Source organism: Lagopus leucura, unplaced genomic scaffold, assembly GCF_019238085.1.
Source record: "Lagopus leucura isolate 7727_CA_CO unplaced genomic scaffold, USGS_WTPT01 Super-Scaffold_100002, whole genome shotgun sequence".
Lineage (NCBI taxonomy): Eukaryota > Metazoa > Chordata > Aves > Galliformes > Phasianidae > Lagopus > Lagopus leucura.
In genome coordinates this window covers 78,554,068-78,575,078 of record NW_024962263.1, presented here as the reverse complement: position 1 = coordinate 78,575,078, position 21,011 = coordinate 78,554,068, and the positions used below count along the sequence as shown (strand labels likewise).

The 21,011-nt window shown below is 39.8% G+C and overlaps 1 protein-coding gene across 3 annotated transcripts in view; it reads left to right on the top strand.

Annotated features, from left to right (window-relative positions):
• The first annotated feature begins 7 nt into the window (after nt 1-7).
• MRPL13 (mitochondrial ribosomal protein L13) overlaps nt 8-21,011 on the top strand; it is a 29,487-nt gene continuing 8,483 nt past the window's right edge. For all 3 annotated transcript variants that reach the window (XR_006178474.1, XR_006178475.1, XM_042869181.1), the window contains exons 1-6: nt 8-82; nt 178-301; nt 3,548-3,641; nt 5,145-5,205; nt 13,843-13,929; nt 14,240-14,361. Coding sequence is in view for 1 of the 3 variants with exons in the window: in XM_042869181.1 (XP_042725115.1) it covers nt 56-82; nt 178-301; nt 3,548-3,641; nt 5,145-5,205; nt 13,843-13,929; nt 14,240-14,361 (515 nt within the window). In the remaining 2 variants the exon portion in view is untranslated. The remainder of the gene's footprint in view (nt 83-177; nt 302-3,547; nt 3,642-5,144; nt 5,206-13,842; nt 13,930-14,239; nt 14,362-21,011) is intronic.

The window sequence follows — 21,011 nt, the reverse complement described above, 5'->3', positions numbered from 1 at the left end:
TCCGCTTCCCGGTGCGGGGCCGCGGGGTTCCGCTCCGCTTCCCGTTCCCCCGGCCATGGCGAGCTACACCAAGGCGGCTCAGGTGAGCGCGGCCCCGTCCCCTTGGGGCCTCGGCGGGACTGATTTCTGGCAGCGCGTTCCTTTCTCGCGTTAACTATCGCTTTTCTTTGTCTTCAGCAATGGGCTACTTTTGCCAGAGCGTGGTACCTCCTCGATGCGAAGATGCAACCACCGGGAAAAATAGCAGCCATAACCATAAGAAGGCTGGAAGGCAGGCATAAGCCTATTTACCACGCGCTCAGTGAGTATTGCGGTAGGCTGGGACTAGGAGCGCTGCTGTGCAGTGCGGTGCAGTGCTGTGCTGTGCAGGCGGCGGAGCGCTGGCACGGGCTGCCCCGGGGCTGTGGGATCTCCTCCTTGGACATCTTCAGAAGCCGCCTGGATGTGGCCCCGGACCCCTGCTCTGAGTGTGCCTGCCTGTGCAGATGGACACCCACGTCCCTGCCGGCCTTGACTGTTCTGTGGTCACAGGACCTGTCTGATTCTTGAGGCAGGAGATGTAATTGACCTGCTGGAGAGGAGCTCTGCGGAGAGGGACCTGGGTGTCCTGGTGGACGACAGGTTGGCCATGAGCCAGCAGTGTGCCCTTGTGCCCAAGAGGGCCAATGGCATCCTGGGATGCATTAAAAAGAGCGTGGCCAGCAGGTCGAGGGAGGTGATCCTCCCCCTCTACTCTGCCCTGGTAAGGCCTCATCTGGAGTACTGCGTCCAGTTCTGAGCTCCCCAGTACAAAAAAGGCAGGGATCTCTTGGAAAGAGTCCAGCGGAGGGCCACAAAGATGGTGAAGGGCCTGGAGCATCTCTCCTATGAGGAAAGGCTGAGTGAGCTGGGTCGGTTCAGCCTTGAGAAAAGAAGACTGAGAGGGGACCTGATGCAGGTCTATAAATATCTAAGGTGTGGGGGACAGAATGGCGAGGCCGGACTCTTTTCAGTGGTGAGTGGAGACAGGACAAGGGGAAACGGCTGGAAACTGCAGCATAGGAAGTTCCACACAGATGTACACAAGAACTTCTTTACAGTGAGGTGACGGAGCACTGGAACAGGCTGCCCAGGGAGGTGGTGGAGTCTCCTTCTCTGGAGATGTTCAAGACCTGCCTGGATGCCTACCTGTGCGACCTGCTGTAGGGAACCTGCTTTGGCAGGGGGGTTGGACTCGATGATCTCTGGAGGTCCCTTCCAACCCCTACGATTCTGTGATTCTGTAATTATTGTTGGAAGAAATCTTGATCAGATGAAGAAGTTGTTTTGCCTGTCCGTAGGTGAGAAAATTCAGTGCCATGGGTGATCTTGATCATCTTATAATACCATCGCAGATGTCTCACAATGAGAAGCATTTTATAGATAATATGTATATCTAAAGGAAGATGATCCCTTTTCAGCGTGCTGAGATTCTTGGCACGATGTTTCCTGTAGAACTCCAGCAGAATTTTCAAGAATTTTCAAGCAGAAAGAAAGCATTAAACTTTACTCATATACATCAAACATGCATACTAAGGTTATGCTTGACCCAGTTTTCATAATAACAGGTAGCATTTGTAGATTTCCAAAGATAAGTTTAATACCCAAGTTCTGCAGTTGCAAAATGTATTGTATCCACGAGATGTCACTGGAGTGTAAGGCTGTCAGAAAACTAAAGCAAGCACTGAGGGGAAATAGTTTTGGTTGCCCTGTGGGAAAGATCTTGGATAGTCCTATGTGGTGCTTTAAAATCCTGAAAAGTCAATTCAGGGTTAACTCTATTTGGTCTGAAGTATTCCATCAGTCAGTACCAAACACGTTACACCTGAGACTGATAGATTGCTGTGAATGGGTGACATCTGATTTTCTCAAAGAGGAAAGTGTGGGTGAATTTGTGGTTGGTGTGCTCAACACTTTTTGGTACTTTAGAGGGAAAAACAAAAGGAATAGTGTCTGTGAGATAACTGTTGTTTAGAAGAACGTTGTGGAGATTTTATGTGGTGGGTTTTTGGTCGCGTGTGATTTGTGGTGGTGATGGTGTTGGTAGTTGTTTTTAATTTGTAATCACCTTTCCATAAAATCATTATTACTGAAAAGTGTCTGGAGCTGTAACTAAACTGTGAGGAGGGAAAGAAAGAAATCTGATTTTGTGTATATTTCTTTTCTGTTTTAGGGATAATTTTTACTTATTCTCCAAAATACTGTATTTTTTAGTGCTGATAGACCATCTGCCTTAAGAAAGGTGGTATAATCATGTTCATGGGGTTTGAACATGGATTTCATGAATTCTTCTGCACTTTCCTTTGCATCTTGTCTTTGTGAACACGTTCACAATATGGAACTAAAAATAGTGAGCCAGTTTTTTCAGGTGTTGGTCAGTCTTGTTCTTTGCACTGAATTGTGGGCCAGTGTAAATGAGCCACTTCTGTTGTTTGGGCAGGGTTTGTTGTTCAGGTAACTGTTGTGTGCACTCTCAAAGGAGAAGACCAAGCTTGATGGAAATGTCCCAAAAGACACATCTAGCCCAGGTATTACTCTAGCTTGCAATGTTAGCTTCAAACAGCTGGAAGCAGTAGCTGGAACTTGTCTTATAAAGAAAGCACTGGCAAGTGGCTTGTCAGTCATGTGGGCTAACAGTGCATGATGCCTGCATTCAAACAGTTTAATCCATAATTAAAATATAGGAGGAGAAATGCACAATCTGGAGCATTCTGTTGTGAGATAGAAATTGTGGAAACTTATAAACATTCGGTGATACAGAATGGAATTACTGAACACCTGATTTCATCTGGAGATGTGCAATGTGTATGTTGTGTGTAACCAATAGAATATTTCTCAGAAGTAGGATGCAGTTTAACTGTGTTTGTGCAGGTAGTAAATGTTTTTGCTTTCTCCTGGGAGCAGATGTCCCTGAAGTGATGGGAGCAACACTATCAAAGGACAAGTAGCTAATAATGTATTAGTTCAAAATTTTGAAGGACAAAGTAGCAATCCATGATTTTTTTATCAGCTTTAAAATGACAGGTTACAGTCGTTATTCAGATGGGTGTTGATATCCTGGTTAGTTTTTAGCTTGGCTGTTGCAGCCGCTTTGCATTTCACAAATGAGCTCTAAGCTGTAATCACTGAGTAGAACTATGTTACTTACTGAAAGAGTTCAGTCCTCTGGTAAAAGTTGGTACTGTTTTTATACTGTGTTTTTGAAATAGAGGTTCACATACAACACAGCACATTGAATGAAATATTATGTTTGCTTGTAAGCCAGACAAGTGGATCATAAGTAAGCAGTTGCAATGGTTTGATTATCCAGCTTGATGATGTTTTAGCTACTCACCTTCCTTCTAACCTGACGTTCCAAAGAAAAATAGTAATTAAGTTTAGTATTTAAGTGTAGTTTTGTATGGAGTCACTTAAACTCAGATCTTCTCAGTTCGAGTTTTATGGAATGTGCTATACATATGTAGTACCACATACATACACAATTTATAATACACAATTTAAAATATCTTTTCTACTGATTATTTTACAGATGACTGCGGAGATCATGTTGTCATAATAAATACAAGACATATTGCCTTTTCTGGTAACAAGTGGGAACAGAAAGTATACTCCTCACATACTGGGTAAGTGTTAAGTTACTTTATAATAAACCTTCAGGTGAGCTGGCTGTACACTTCTGACATATTTTCTGCTAGAGCAAGTTCTTAGCAGGTTGGTTCAAAATGGAATTCCTGCTTACATTATGTTCTGTTTGCACAGTGTTTAAAATGATGCATGCCTTTTTTTGAAGTGTCTTGATTGATATGGCAGTGGAGCAAATTTACAGATTAGGTGAACAAGAGTATTTTCTATGGAGGTGAATCCAAACATCAGGACTTCTCTATTTACTGAACAATAAAAGACTTTCCTATTGGCACTGAACATTTAAGGTATACATAGAGATGCCAGCTTTAACTTCATTGTCCTACTTAACAGCGGATACAAGGTTTGTATCTGCTGTAATCCAGTAAGAAATCAGGTACTCTAGAGGTGTGCCGGCATGTAATGTGTTATTCTGGCAGACAAAACTTCTTCATAGATAAAAATGTAATGAGTTGTTACAGCATGGCTCAGTTCAGTCAAATAAGAACAGTTGCTCTTCATGCAGTGACAACACTCGATAATGATTCCCCAGGCATTAAAATGAATCCAACGTGCTTAAATGTGAATTAGCACAACTGTGCCATATCAGTAAGACTTTAAACAGGTGGGCTAGTTGCAAGTCTTGATAGTCTTGAAATATTTCCTAATTTTGCATATCTTACTCCAATTATTCTGTAACTGTGATAATTTATTTAACAAGCAGTCTAGAACACATCTGTCTGCTCATGCAACACTACCTTTTAGTATTCAAGTGAATGAATGGAAAAGTGCAAATAGAATTAAACTAAGAAAGATTCTGTTCTTCTGAGTATCATAGAATCATAGAATGGCTTGGGTTGGAAGGGACCCCAAGGATCATCAGTTCCAACCTCCCTGCTACAGGCAGGGCCACCAACCTCCAGATCTGGTACTAGACCAGTTTGCACAGGGCCCCATCCAAAATGGTCTTGAACGCTTCCAGAGATGAAGCATCCACAGCCTCACCAGAATATCTAATAAAGAATAGCTGTTAGTTGTGTGCCCTTATGAAAATAACTTCTTGCTTAGTGGGCTTAAGATAAGACATAATTTTACACCATTGTTCAAAGTTCTTTTGCTTTTCCACTTTGCTAATCAAATCTTTAAAAAAGTAAAATATTGAGAGTGACGTGAGGAAGAGAAAGAGAGTGATATTGCAGCAGGAGGATTTAGGTGGGTTATTAGGAGGAGTTTCTTCACAGGAAGGATTGTCAAGCATTGGAAGGGGCTGCCCAGAGGAGTGGTGGAGTCCCCATCCCCGGAGGTATCTCTGAAATGTGTGGATGTGGCACTAAGGGACATGGCTTGGTGATGAAACTTGGTAGGTGACGGTGGTGGTTGGATGTGGTGATCTTTAAGGTCTTTTGTGCCATAGGTGATTCTGTGATTCTAAGATACTGTTATTTGTGTTAATGGCATGATTGAGCACGTAGGGCTGAGCTTGTATGTTTCTTCTGTTTTTCTAGTTATCCTGGTGGTTTCAAACAGGTGACAGCAACTCAGCTCCATTTGAAAGATCCAACTGCTGTAAGCATTTTTCTCTTTCATTTGTAAAGTATATCTGATTTCATTTTAATATTTTCCCCTAAGCAAAAGAGGCTGTACTTAACCCGTGTAAAGTTAGAACGTGTTATGACTGGAGCTTAGTCTATAACACTGTTTCTGTGAACAGCATGTTTTGGGGTCAGAGTCCAAGTTGTGCATTTTCATGATTCTTCCATGCTGTCCAAATTAGCAAATCAGACTTTGCTTTGAGTTTCAGAGGTCTGACCTTTCTCATTGTCCAAGTGACTCAAATTAGACTGAACTGAACAGTACTTGAAATTAACAACCCTAGCAGTTTAAGAGTTATTTGGAATAAAGCTAATATTAAAAAATACAGAGAATACATCTGCCCCTTTCTCCCATGTGTCCCATAAATGACTTTTTTTAGATATTGTCTGCAGTGCTCTGTATTTCTGGTCTGTGAGAGACTTGGAAAAGGTGGTTAGTAAAGAGGATCAATGTAAATGTCTATATCTGGCCATTATTAATTCTGTTGAACACTAGTCTTGATTTATTTATTACTAACCTAAAAAAAATGTACTAGACATGAACGGTTTGGGATGTTGACTTAGAGTTATGAAATTACTTCTTTTGCAGCAGGTTTGAATGCTCAGCTTCACAGGACTGAGTTCTCTAAGTGCTATAGTTTCAAATCATGGCATCAGGTCCACTGAGATGAACAAATTTGTGTTTTTATCTCTGACTCAGGTGCTTTCCCTTAGGTCACCTTGTATGCAAAACATTAAAATGCTTCTTCCATTTCCTAGGGAAATTGTCTGCTGCAAAATTATTGGGTTTTCCTACTTTGTTTTTTTTTAAATGTTTCAGTAATCTTAGCTTCTCCCAAGACTTCAGTACTAAACATTGTATAAGTACTCAGTTAAAAAAGTCTGCATAAAAGTTTATCTACTTTTGTGGGGCTTTTTTCTTTATTTGAAATGGTGAAACAATAAAATCTTGCATTTCAGTATTGCCTTCTGTCAGTAATTTTCCAGAACAACTTAAATGCTCAAACATAGTTGTAACTCCTTTGGGCATTACTGGTAGTTCAGTGTCTAAAATCCATTTTTTCAACCGTTTTCATTTGAGCTTCAGACAGAGGTTGTGCACTGGGAGGCAGTATAGCACAACTTGTTTGCTAGGCTCTGAGAATTGGGTTCTATAAATGATCTTCTGGCACTCATTCTGAAATACCTCTTTTCTTGCCAGACTCCTAGATGGATTTCTGTGCAGGCATTCCTCTGGATTTAGTGCTTTGCCAATAACTAAAACATGTTGGATAGAGACTCAGCAAATGCTGATGTGGCTCAGGACGTGGTCTAATTTAGCAAGAGAAACTTTCTTTCTTTAAAAATGAATTTTAAAAAGTCTGGAGAGCCCTCAGCAATTAACTTTTGTTGAACTGTTTGGATGGCTGTCTTTCAAAGATATGTGGTTATTGCCATAATTAATAGCAGTGAGTGGTAATTTGGTGGTAATTTGGCAGGATGTATTTTTTACATGTACCAGTTAGGTTTCAAATCACAAAGGATTTTATGGCTAGAAACATTTGTTTATTGTTTTGGTGTAGAATCCATCGGGATATGACAAATATAGAAATTAGGGTGATAATTTATTAACTTGTTTTATTTATAGAATCATAGAGTGGTTTGGGTTGGAAAGGACTGGAAAGACTGTCTACTTCGGGGTTTGGACTCGATGATCTCTGGAGGTCCCTTCCAACCCCTGCAATTCTGTGATTCTGTGATTCCAACACTATGCCACAGGCAATGTTATGGTGACATACATCAATTACTTTGTTTCACTTTTTCTGTTAAATAAAAACAGAGACTTGTTTTTTAAAGTTATATTTGGTCCGATTGCTGTGAGGCCAGTAGAACTAGTTTGATTGTAGGAAGCTGAATGCATCTTTCTATGGAATCCAAGTCTCCATTCTTTAAAACGTTGTTTTCATCCTGGAGGCCAGTGCTTTTTCTCTGCTTTTGGTCCTGTTGTAGCCTGCTACTTCATCTTGGTAGTGGTTCATTAGATGAGTCAACATCAATTTGGGAAGAAGTGCCATTAGAGAAATTAAGCCATCACGTTCTTGGAAGAGGCTCCTTCCAAGGGAAAAGATGTTGACATAAAACCTGCTGCTAATTGTGGGATGTTAATTTTGAAATGGATATGACTGTTGTCAGTTTATGTAACAAATAGATTAAAGTTGGTAAGTTTTTTTTGTGTAGATACACATGCAGTAAATACTGCACTACTGCTTAACATTATCTTTACTTAAGATAAGTATAGATTCAAACACATATTTTTTCAATTACAGTCATGTTTAAATGCAGTTATATGCAGAAATACTTATTTTATGAATAAAAATGATAAATAGCAAACTAAAGGGGCTGTAGTGAATACTTGGATGCAAAACAATATGTGTTTGCATGGGGGCTGAAAGGCACAAGTAGAATTACTGGATTTAGATGTAATTGCAGAAGGGTTAAACAGTCATTTCCATTTTCATTTTCATTGTACTTCATAGGGTATCAAAACAGTGGTGTATGTTGATCATTTAATAATCGCATTTGAGTGCTATGGTGTCAACCTGCATTATCTCATTAAATTTAGAGCTGTTTTTTCCTTTTGTGTAGTGGTAAGTGCTTGAGAAGGATTTATGCTGGATTTTGGATGTGTGTGTATGCGTTTGTTTGTTTATAGGATCAGAGGATGATTCAGATTTGAGGGAGCCTCAGGAGATGTTCAGTGCAGCCTGCTGCTGGAAGTAGTGGTGGCAGTTGAGATAAGGCTGGCGGGGGCTGATCCACACTGGTGCTGAAAGCTGCAAGGACAAACTCTCTGGGCAGCCTTCTTCAATGCCTGACATTTCTTCTGAGTTGGAAAGATTTAAAGTGCATATTTTTGGTGTCTAGTTTGAGATGTACAACTTAGTGCCCAAGTTTGACAGACTGTTACTGGTTTTTTTCCCATTTCAGATGTCTTTTTATGCTTATATGACATGCTGCATACAGAAAGAGATCTGCATAGTTGATGTTCCATGTTCATTGTGCCAATTTTTCATTACTTTGGAAAATGCTGGTTATATGGAAAGGCAGAAATTACAGTGATGACCAGGAAGACATGCATTTCTACCTTTAACACCTTCGAGTCCCTTCGAGAGGCACGGGGAGACAGATATCTGTGAAACTCTTTAAAATTTCTGTTATTTTCAGTTGTCTAACATTCCAGAGAATATTGGAGAACAGCTCTCTTGTGCTGGGCTTGGCCAGGCTGCTCTAGGAAGTATCTAATGGAGAGAAAATAGCTTCATGTTTCAGCATTTTCTTTCTCTAACTTAGATATAATGTGAATTTTCAGACCACCCATCAACCAGGATATTAAACTTGTTCTTTAGGTGCAGCACAATGCCTTGTTGCTGTACAAAAGAGTCTCTATTCATCAAGTTAATGCAGTACTAACACTCTGTGTGCTCCAGCTACTCCTTCAGGACAGATGTTAAGTACACTGTTGATTTCCATTGTAGTTTGCTAAGAAAAATCCGTGTAATATTCCTCTATCAAAGAAGAGTCCTTCAGAAATGAATGAAACAGTTGTTTGCATGTGTTTAGGATGTTGGTTTTGTTTTTAATAACATTTGCACATGTTTTATTTGGGTGAGGAAATGCAAATAGGCATGAGACCAGCATTTTCAAGATGAGGCTTCAGAGTGCTTGGTATGGGAAGAGCAGGAGATGCTCCTGTGTGCTTGTAACCCTCACAGATTTGAGAGGGAAAAAATAATATTTGGAAAATCCTGGGAAGAACTTGGGACGTTAATTAAAATGCCTGCAGAACATGCTGACAGATCTAATATGCAGAACCAGATAATAATCCAGATAAGACAAAATTTTCAGCCCCCTTTTTTTTTTTTCCTCCTGTTTCTGGTTCTAAAAGTAACCCAAACTTGGCTTGCTTTATCTTTTTGTGTTTAGCTGGAACAGAAACTCCCTCAAAACAGAAAAGAAATGGGTGTTTGGCTCGTATCAGATACTTGGTGAGAGAATTGACATTTGCAGCATTCAGAGCCTGTGTTGCTTTTGACAAAGAAATAATGGGCAGTAGTTATTCAGAACGCATACTACCTACTAAGGAAGATGATGAAGCCAGGCAGGGTAGCTCTACAGACACACTGTGAGGAAGCCTTCGGGGGTGTCAGGGTTTGTTCAGCTGCTGGCATTGCTCTGGAGGGGCTTAAAATATTCTAATTCTCCTTTTGAATGCAAGTAAGCAACTGCTTGCATGTATAGGCTTGCCATTATACCTGCACAATAATCACCTTCTGAAGAAAAACTTGAGCAGAAAACACTTTTAAATCTTGCTGTTGATATTTGAAAGCCTGTTTTCTTTTCATCCAGGGAAGTAAGGGATCACTGATACAACGGTATGTACAGGGCAAAAGTTTGTTACTGGAACACTGGATGTAATTAGGTTTTCTTCTATGGCTGTGAGGTTTATTTATTTGTCATTAAGGAGAGTGTAACTTCAAAGCCTGGCTCAGTAGGCACTTCGAAGTTAGTGTAGCATGGAGAGGAGCTTATTGTTACGGAACTTGGTATTGCAAACCAAAAAGGAGCAAACAAAAACCCTCTTAGTGCTCTAAATACGGCGTATAGTTGTGTTGGTCTTTTGCTTTAAATATAAATAATTAAAAAAAAAATCTTAATCCCTTTCTTACTTGAATATGCAAGTTACTCATGTTAAAGAACAAATTAAACTTCCAAGTTCTTTGGTGCTGAATAGCAGTAGAAGTTCAATTCCCCTATGTCTGAATTGTTCCTATGGCACTGTACAATCACTTTCGTTATACTACTCATGTAACTCAGAAGAGGTAAAAGAACTTCACCTTTCTATCATGCATTTACTGAAAAAGAGCACTGTTGTGTACAGAAGACAGCTGGTATTTGGCAGATATGCTGCTTCTGAGGAGCTGGTACCTGAAATTGTCCAAGTGGTGTTTTCAGTATGCCTTGTAGTGAACCACTTCATATCCTTCTTTCTAGTGGCTGTGTCCTTCCTAAGCTCTAGAGTTGCTTCCTGGTGTTTGTTGTACATCACCTCTTTGAGCAGATTTTATTCTTTGTCTGATTATTTTGTACTTTTCAGGAGTGGTGTTGCTCTGTTGATTTCCTCCCTTACAGCATGTTTTATCTGGGAAGAAGTCAGAAAAGGAAATATTGGATTCTGGATGTTAGGAAATAGTACTTCTCTGAAAGAGTGGTCAGGCACTGCAATGGGCTGCCCAGGGAGGTGGTGGAGTCACCAACCCTGGAGACGTTCAAGGAACGTTTGGATTTTGTGTTGAGGGACGTGGTTCAGTGAGAACTATTGGTGATGGGTTAGACTGGATGATCTTGTAGGTCTTTTCCAACCTTAGTGATTCTATGATTCTATGTTGGAGCCTCATACAGTGTTCCAGGTAAATATGTTCTTTGGCTTCTCCATGCTCATACTTTGTTAGGGAGGAGACTGAAAGAGCTTTACCCAAGGTTGTTTTCCTTCTATATTAGACCTTTAAATTGGAAACTGTGTGTAGGATGTATAAATTTGCCTGTTCCAGCAAGGAACCCTCACTGCCAAAAGGACATTGAGGCCCTGGAGCAGGTTCAAATAAGGGCAGTAAAACTGGTGAGGGGTCTGGAGCACAGGGCTTATGAGGAGCGGCTGAAGGAGCTGGGATTGTTCAGTCTGGAGAAGAGGAGGCTCAGGGCTGACCTCATTGCTCTCTGTAACTACCTGAAGGGAGGTTGTAGTGAGCTGGGAGTCAGCCTCTTCTCTCATGTAACTGGTGATAGGACTAGAGGGAATGGCTTCAAGCTGCACCAAGGGAAATTTAGGCTGGACGTTAGGAAATACTACTTCTCTGAAAGAGTGGTCAGGCACTGGAATGGGCTGCCCAGGGAGGTGGTGGAGTCACCGACCCTGGAGACATTCAAGGAACGTTTGGATGTTGTGTTGAGGGACATGGTTTAGTGAGAGCTATTGGTGATAGGTGGATGGTTGGACTGGGTGATCTTGTAGGTCTTTTCCAGTCTTGGTGATTCTGTGATTCTATGATGAATTGTGTAGTGCTGCAAGTTAGTTACATTGACCAGTGGGCATAAAGCAGGGCCTGAAGGCAAGGCTTTGCTCCTCGGCACTTACTGTGAGTCGCTGGGCATTGCGGATGCCCAAATCCAAGGTTATTGCCCTTCTTTTCTTCGTTTTTTTCTGATGTACAGATGGCAGTGTTTTCAAGTGGCTCAGGTATTAAAGGCTCTGCCGTAAAGAGATATAATTAAAAATATGAGCTCTTTGAAATGCGTAGTTAACGAACTTTGTGTCGTCTGAGAATTAGGTTCCACTGAATGTAAGCTCTGAAATGGGAGGGACTGTGCCATGAAGTCTCCTGCTCTGTATTGGGCAAACCGGTGCCATCTGCCTAGCAGTGAAAAGATGCTTTCTGCTTCACATGAAAGTGATTTTTCTGTTCATGTAGATGTTGCATAGGTGAGAGGACATGATCACAGGAGTTACTGAAAAGCGTGGAGGATGTACCAAAGCATATCTATGGTTTACTTACTGTACTAAGCATGCTTAACTACTGAAACTGTTCCTGAACATCTCATTATCCAGGCTTCATTCTCCAAATCCTGTTATCTTGTTAGTTTGTTGTCCCCTGAGGTTGTCAGTTCTGCAGTGACCATACGTGGAGTTTAAAATATTTCTTTGCTGTTTAACTTGAAAATATAAACCAGTCATTCTTTTCCAGAATGGCTTTTTAATAGGCAACTTTTTAAAACAGAGTTGTTTTTTTCTTTTTTAAGCAACATTATAAAGAATCATAGAATGGCCTGGGTTGAAAAGGACCACAATGATCATCTAGTTTCAACCCCCCTGCTATGTGCAGGATTACCAATCACTAGACCAGGCTGCCCAGAGCCAAGAAAATGGAATCAGATTCATCAGGCAGGAGTGTCTACAACCAGAATAGAGCAGCAGTTCATCCAGGTCATTGACTTGTTCCAACAGATGTCTGTTCCAGGCTGCAGAGGATGATGAAAGATCTGGCACAAACACTGGTTGCTTGAAGAAGTTAAATACTTAACTGCTCATTAAAGTATTTTAAAGTCTTTCTTTTTATTGGAGTGAAATCATTAATAAGCTGTACATGCACAGGGTCAAATATGTGACCAATGACTTACAGATACATGGATGTGTATTTAAGCTAAGGAATTAACACTGATTCTATCACAGTTTCAAGTAATTTTTGTGTAAAGGAAAGGGTCCCTAGTTAGGGAGTATGGAGCTTCTGCCTCCGTTGCTTTAGATCGGATCTGTTTTGACCTTGGTTTACTTGATTGAGTTGGATGCGATGATCCTTATTGGGTCACTTCCAACTCAGGATATTCTACAGTTCTGAGCTTTCTATGTGATATTTTCCTGTTAGTGAAATAATTGTACAGTATAAAAATTACTCTGGTGAAAGGGCTCAAATCTGAGTGGCTTGGAGCATAGTCAGAGTGGGTTTACTTATGCTCAAAAAAATTGCATGCTGGTTCTACTTCTAAATGACTTGCTGTCCTTTTTTTATCCCCTTTGGTCTCCTATGGTTGCGTGCCTTGTTTTGCATACACAAATGTTCTCATGGCTGAAGTCCATAACACTATGTTTCATATTTAAATTACAGATATTTGCATTAGAGTCCAAGAGAAATCATGTTATGTTACTTTTCTGCAAGCATCATCTATTGTGGGTGTATAAATTCTGTTCATTCCTGATGCTCTACAGTGGGTTTGTTCATCTGGAACTAATAGCAAGGGAATAAATTATCATAGAATGGCCTGGGTTGAAAAGGACCACAATGACCATCTAGTTTCAACCCCCCTGCTGTGTGCAGGGTTGCCAACCAGCAGGCCAGGCTGCCCAGAGCCACATCCAGCCTGGCCTTGAATGCCTCCGGGGATGGGGCATCCACAACCTCCTTGGGCAACCTGTTCCAGTGCCTCACCACCCTCTGTGAAAAACTTCCTCCTAATATCTAACCTAAACCTCCCGTATCTCAGTTTGAAACCATTCCTCCTTGTAGTGTATTATAAATACATACAGTGTTATGAAGCAGTGTCTTATCAGGTCAGCCTTGGTTAAGATACCAAGATGCATTGATTATATTGAAACATTGAATACAGCAAATTACGGTGTTTAAATGCTGAGACCACTTGTAAAATTTGTTAGAGCCTAATTCATTTCAGTGATCTATCTATCTATATACATGACTAATATTACAGAATTAATAGAAGATTCTCAGTGTGCTTTTCAGTTCTTTGAATGTCACGTGATCATATGCAATCATCCCCAGTGCAAAATACAGCTCTAGTTTCTAAGCAGTTTATTTTATGACTGGTGGAGTGTTTATATGACTGAGGTGTAAGTGTTCCTTCTTCCAAAACAGGAAATTTGGAGCATCTTGAAAATGTGATGCCAATGTTCTTCAGTATGGAAGAAGTTGACCAAAAAGAGGTCCAGGAAATAGGGAAACAACTTACCTTTTTCATGTTATTTGTAGGTGGTCTGATTTGTCATTACATTGTTTTCTTTCTTCAGATTGTCAAGCTGACTATTTATAGGATGCTTCCCAAAAACCTTCTGAGAAGAACTTTGATGCAGAGGTTGCACCTGTTCCCTGAAGATGTGAGTGATCACACTGTTGGGCTTGCTTTCTTTTTGCTTTGGAGGTGAAGAGCACTAGCAAAGCTTCAGTCACAAGATAAATGAAGAAAAATCAAGTTACTTCTTAAATATGTAACTAAATATACTTTACATGTTGATGCTCTTTATTTCACAAAGTTGTGATATCTAAAATATGCATGTGATTGTCTTCTGTATTATGACTTCATTTAGCATGAAGAATGCAGCAGTGTTGACAGTTTTTGGTCTGGATTTGGGGAGAAGGTGTTTTCTAAGTACCTTCTTTCTAGCGTTTGACTGTTCTCACCCTCAGGTTATCCCAGAAGATATAGAGAAGAACCTTCTACAAGAGATTCCTCAGCCACGCGTAGTCCCCAGGAGGTTAGATGAGTACACACCAGAAGAAATTGCTGCCTTTCCAAGGGTTTGGACTCCGTAAGTATATTCAACTTTTAAAATGAGCACTTGGACTTTAATCTGTACTATATTGGCTGTTGGCTCTTACCAAAGGAATAAGAAAAAAAGGGATTATTTGTTTTCTTCATGTCATATTTTTCGACAGGAGATCATTAAGCAAAGAACGGTCGTATTTGAAGGGAGTGGTTGCACGTTTTCTTATTTTCTGGCCTTTTTTTTCGTCATTAAGACTTGATGTAAAGTCATACTTTCAGTTCTTCATCAAAAGTAGTTGAATAAATGCTTACTCACTTAAGCTGTTGTTAGAGTTGAAAGAAACACAACATGACTGTGGGACTGAACAATTCATTTTAAAAAAGTGTAGAAGAATCTTCAGATTTTCTCTAGAGGAAGGGAAAGAGTTCTGTTAAACTGGAACTGGGAGAATATATCTTTGGCAGGACTATTCCACGTGTTTATTTTGATAATTAATTTATTTTCAGGGCACAAAATCAGTTGTTCCACCATAACTGTATTGCATTTCAATGCAATTTGTGGTTTGTTTTATACTACCACGTGCAGCACTGAGCCAACCTGCTAGTTAAAATAATCACATTTGGGGATCTCAGATTAGTGCCAATGTTTTGTTTTTCTTTCTTGTGGTCATTTTGAGAGTCCTATACTGAGCTTCCTTTAGATGTCAAAGCCAAAGATCTGTGGGAATGAAACAGGTGGGCTAGAGTCTGACCTGGAGTCTTCCAGATAGTCAGCACTGACTTGTGCACTTCTGCTTATTTTCAGTATGTAGAATTTAACATCTTATTTGGTAAAGCAGGTTTAAACATCTGGTGAATGTAAAGTCATGTTGTAGCTGTGTGTGGCAGAGTGCAAGGAAACTTGATGTCATATAATTTGGTAATTGCTGTCAAGCTGTCTCCTAGTAATTTCCTGTTAGCATTTCTTTGCTCTGCTGTCTCATCCTGATCAGTTTTTAGGGAAATGCTATCTGTATACAGGCTTCATGCTCTGTGCCAGTTGCAGAAGGTGGGAAGTGCTGCTCACTTAGCAGTCCTTCATCTACCACAGCTGGGAGTCTTTCAGCTGAGAAATTCGTATTGTTCCTTCAGTGAGATGAGTGAGTGTCTTAAGTGGACATACATACTTGTTGAGAAGAGCCAGGGAATAGGTGGACCTAGAAGGGGAATAAAGCAGAGCTCTGCAGCAAAAGTGTGTCAGAGAGTTCTGGAGGATGAAGAGCAGCACGCTCCTGTGTGTTTGATCTGTGAGCTTCAGCAGAACACGTGGATAGCTTCCAGTCAGTAACTGTAGTACTTAAAATAAACCAGAATAAGAATTCAGAAAAACTGTTACATTTTTCTTTTTTTTCCAGATGGTTTTAATGAGTTTTTCCACCTTGTGTGATTTTTTTTTTATATGATTTTTTCTTTTCCTGTCCTTTGTGAAGGGTGACTTTTCTGTTTCTCAAAGGAGAGTGAGAGATTAAAAACAAGGAGAAGGATTGAGAGACACACACTCTGTATCACTTATTTTATTTTTGCTCTAATAGGAAAGGACTTAAATCATGTTAGCCCTTTAAAAATAGCTGAATCCTTTAGTGAAAAGCATTCCATGAAAACCATAGTTAAAGTGTTTAAGGATATAGAATAAAGGAAAGCATGATTACGACAATAAAACTAATGTTTACAATTTTACATTAAAACTGATTCCCAAAAAATGTGCCTTACTAACTATGAAATGGTCATAAAAGCAGATAGGAAATTTATATCAACTCAGAGTATGCTAACAGGCCTTTATCTCCTTAATCTGAAATAACACGTAAATGATTTTCATTCTGAATGTGAAGAGAACATACTCAGTGCTGCTAATGATTTCCCTGGACTTCCTACTGTGTCTTTGTCAAAATGTTTTGGTACGGATTGCTTTGAAAGGCTGTTTTTGCTGGTAATTGGACACTGACACTGTAGACAAGTAGACAGTATCCAAGTTGAGCACTGAGGTGAGAAAATGGTTTTTGAGGAAAGCGTGCATCTAGTGTGGATACTTAGCAAAAAGTGTGTAATACAGCATGGATAGCCTTCCCATCACACCTCCTTCCATCACAGCACAGTGCATAGTGGGATGTCACGATGGATCTCGCTCCACAAGAGCAGAGAATTAAATGTCCTACAGTTCCAGTGAGCGCAATTTTCTTGGAATATTCTTTCCTTTTATACCTAACCTATCACAGAATCACAGATTCTATGATTCTGACCTGAACCAAGTGGTTTCCTGAACTGTACAGAGCTGCTCTCTTACATCCTTGGTGCAGACATCTGAAGTAAACGTGATGAAAACCTTGTAGAGGCAGGGAGGTAAAATTGAGTCTTTCCATACAGATGTAAAGGGGAGGAAGATCAGAAACCAGTTCTTTTGCCAACTTTGATTTTTTTTTGCTGCCTCCTACCTACCATGAATGAAGCCGTTATTTCAAGGGTGCTTGAGGTTTAACATTGGATGTTTTTAATGAGCTTTAAACAGAAATCATCAAAGAATTCACCAATCTTGTGTGACTAAACAAACAGTACTGTTTCCTACCTCTCTTCTAAAGGCAGGAATACATCAGATTTGTGTGTGAATTTTCCTGTTATATGCCATCTGAAAGTTTTTTAGCTGACTGGGAATAGGTGTGTTTGTAGACAGTGAACTTCTAAAGGCAGGAAATTTGCTCTTGAAGAAGTATTTTGAAGTAATTTGGGCAAGAATGTTCCCAAATATATAGAAGAAATCTGTCTTGTTCCAGTTAGATGGATACATTCCTATGAATTTCCCTTAAGAAAGCAGAGCAGTTCTGATTTCCAGGAGAGCTCTCAGATTGGTGGTGGTGTGCATACCGAGTGCCTGTTCCACTGCCAGACTTAATGGGAACTCTCCATGGACCTCCCTAGGCCAGACAGCCTCTCACTTGTCTTTCTGGAAAAGAAGTCCTTGAAGGCTTTTGACATTTTTAAAACTTAAGGTATTGTAAACTCTGAAACTTGATTTAAGAAAACCAAACACCTTTTGAATGTTTATTTTTGAGTAACCCGCCTGATTTCTGGCTCCCTTCTGCACAGCCTACTTCTAGGTAGGGGGTTTATACTCTGAAGCCATAAAACTGTTCCCGCAGAGCAGTGAGAGCTGGTCAGAGTCCCAGTACTTCAACATCAGCCATATGCGGATCTGTGTGGCATGGCATGCAGGTGATCCATCAGCAGCACCCCACAGCTTTGAAAGAAGAAAATGCCATGTTCTGGGGAGAAATATTTGTGCATGATGAAACACAAGTGTGTTGGGACACCTAGGAATAGGAAATGTATGTGATAATCCTCTGGCACATTCCGTGTCAAGGATAATGGTGGTCATAACTTCCATTTACAGTTTCTCCCTGGCTCGGTGTTCCTTAAAGCCAGTCATGCCGGCCTTAAGCAACCTGAAGTCTGCTGCTGATGTTCCTAGGGAATAAATTTGAAGGCATTGATAAACACAAAACCTTTCACATTAAGAGATCTCTTCAGCCACTGTTGTCCCTTCTGTTTGCTGTCTTAAAAGGTAGATGGAATAACAGTTGTCTTTCCTAGTACTACAGTTTCTGGTGTAACTTCCTACTTCTAATCACTATATTAAAGAAATAATTTGGGTTATAAGAACTGAAGTAGAAGCCAGAGATGTCCTGGGTATGTGGTTGAAATAATGTTTTAAACAGCATTTTTATTAATGTAAAGTGCCAGAAGTTTCACTTTATGGTTTATTTACCTTAATATTTACTTATTATTTACTTTATCATTTATCTGTTAATGTCCTCAGATAGGGAAGCCAACACCAAAGGACACCTTGCATTGTACTAGATACACAAATGATACGTGAAGTATTTCCAGTCAGGTGCTGCCATAAACAAAACTTGCAGTTAATGCTACGTCTGTAAAATGTTTTTGTTCTCCAGTGAAATACAACATACAGTATAATTATGGGGTCCTCTACTCCAACTGTCTGCAGAAAGCACAGTGAAGATTTCCTCCAAAGACATAAAGGTCTTGAACTACTTTTGTAAGGCCCTTCTTAAGCTTAATATTAGATTTAAAATTCTGCACTGAAATATATCCCTCCAGCCATTTCCTCAGTTCCTTCGATCTGCAGTGTCTGCAGCTTTGTGGGGCTGGAGTTGATCTGTGCATGTTATACCTCATGTGATAGCGCTTTGTTCTTACCTACAAACACCCGTTGGTGGGCTGTTTCTTTAACAGAAATAAGGAATGCCTCTCCAGCTTGAGCATTCATCTCAACAGGCGAGCTTGGCGCGTGTAGACGATCTGGGTGGAGATGGCCAACACAAACTTCTGTGAAAGCCTTGAGCCTGTCTTAGTTTTTCCTTAAAAGAGAAACTGGAGAGACGAGGAAAAAGCTTTCCTGCCAACACCGCTCAGTCCTGTTGTATGTATGCTTTGAGAAATCCCTGTGGAAGTTCATTTTCTGTGGCTTTTTTGGTTCTCAGTAGGAATTCCAGTAACTAACAATAAAGCGTTAACCTCTATAAAATTGAAGAACTATCACTGCTGACTTTATTTTTTTATAGTAAGAGCATTAAAATATCCCATGGTTTTGTGTTGATTAGCAAAAACCTGAAGGTAGCTGGTCTCATATGTCAGGCTACCAGAGCTGGATCTAAACAAGCCAAAAGCCACAAAAGTCAGCACACAGATACCTCTAAGAGGAGAAAGTTGATCCCCTCTACTTTAAGTTTTAGCCACAGGATGCAACTGGATACTGGCTGAGAAGGGTCAGTGACTCAATCATCTTAAAAACCTGACAAATCCATATTTAGATGGATTAGCCTATTACAATTAATTACTGGCTCTTCTCTAGCATGTATAAAATATGCTGATGCTACTGATTCTCTTAACTTTACCTAGGGGCAGCTTATGTCCCAGCTACAATTTGATGGTGAGAGATCTAAAAAGTGGGTAACTGAGTTTTACTTCAGCTGTCTGAAGAGACACTCAGAAAGAAAGCTTTAAAGCTACTTTCCTTTTCCTCCTAAAATCTGTTAATCTCGCATGTGAAGAAATAGGAACTAAATTGATGGGAATTTGACAAGAAATACGAGAATCGTTTTATGTGACACTGTTGAACTACTTGCCCAGATGAAAATGGAATTAGAATTTTTTCTAATTACTCTTATAAATGTCTGGATATATTTGCTTTTTTCACTTTTGGTGGTGACAGCAAGTCTGGAAAGCGTTTCACTGTTCCTCTACTCGCTTCTCTGTTTATTTGAAGAACAACGTAATTCTTTGGACAAAGCCAAGCATACAGAGCTGTTTCTCTAGCCCTATGGTTTTTAACCATATCTTTTTTTTTTTTATAGAATACCCTTTCATATGTAGAAAACATTGTCTGGCTCAGATGAAACTTAAACGAACATTGATTGAGTTAATTTACATCATCTTACAAATAGAATTGATGTAATCCATGTCAAGTCAGGTATCAGTGGTATCTAGAATCATACAGTCACTAAGTCTGGAAAAGATCTACTCCAACTGTTCACCTACCACCAATATTGCCCACTAAACCATGTCTTTAAGCAATGCATCAACCCTTTTCTTAAACACCTTCAGGGATTCTATGATTCTATGATGACTCCATCACTTTCCTGGGCAGCATTTTCCAGTGCATTACCACATTTTTTAGAGGAAATTCTTCCTGTTATCCAATCTGATGGTAGATTTAAGTACCTTAGTTAAGTTTTGCTTAATTTGTTTTTAGAGAACCTGAGATTTTAACCAGTTTACTTTAAATTTTAATAAACTACTCCTAATCTCACTAAGAATATGTAAATACGTATCAGCATTGGATTAGATAGTGTGATCTATGGATACGTTTTAAAATCAAAACAAACACAAGTTTTATGTAGAAAAAACTTAAGCTGCAGGACCCTGAAAGATTTATCTTAAGCTTTGTACTTGGAGAAGGAGGTTTATCTCTATACGTTGTTGGCTTAACAGTACTAAAAAGGCACCTTTTCTTACTCTTTGTTATTAAATGCAGCTTCTGTTACTGTGGCTTATTACCAGTTCTCTAAGAAAATAAGCTGTAATTCTAGAAATGCTTATTAACTCAGGTAATAGCCTGCATGAGGACTAAGCCAATACAGAAGAGTTTATTTTGCCCCCAGACAGAGTAAGTTCACTGTTTAGAATAGGGCAAAGTGAGATAATTTAAATATCATTAGCAGTTTCCCTGATTATTTTACCAGAGACATGGAGCTACTCTGGGATAGTAAGTACATCTTGAGTAGAGAAACAGTTCAGCTCCCCCTGCTCCTCACGTGTCTGCTGTCAGACAGTAAGTGGACCAAAGGCTGACTGAGGATGAAACACTGAGTGGTGTGATCAGCCCACTGGATCTCTTCACTAATTGCTCTTCTCCTGTCTGTCACCATCTGTTAGAAACTGGTGTTTATAAACTCATAAAAGGTACATTTATGAGCCAGTGGGATATCTATTGGTTAACTACTTAACAGATTTTGAAGTACTTCAACAGTAATTATATTATATTTATTTGGCTGAAAAACTGTAAATCTTACAAGTTTGGAAACATTTTATCCCTGCTCTTAAAATTCTTTAAATATGTATAGGAAAATCCTGCAGAGCTTC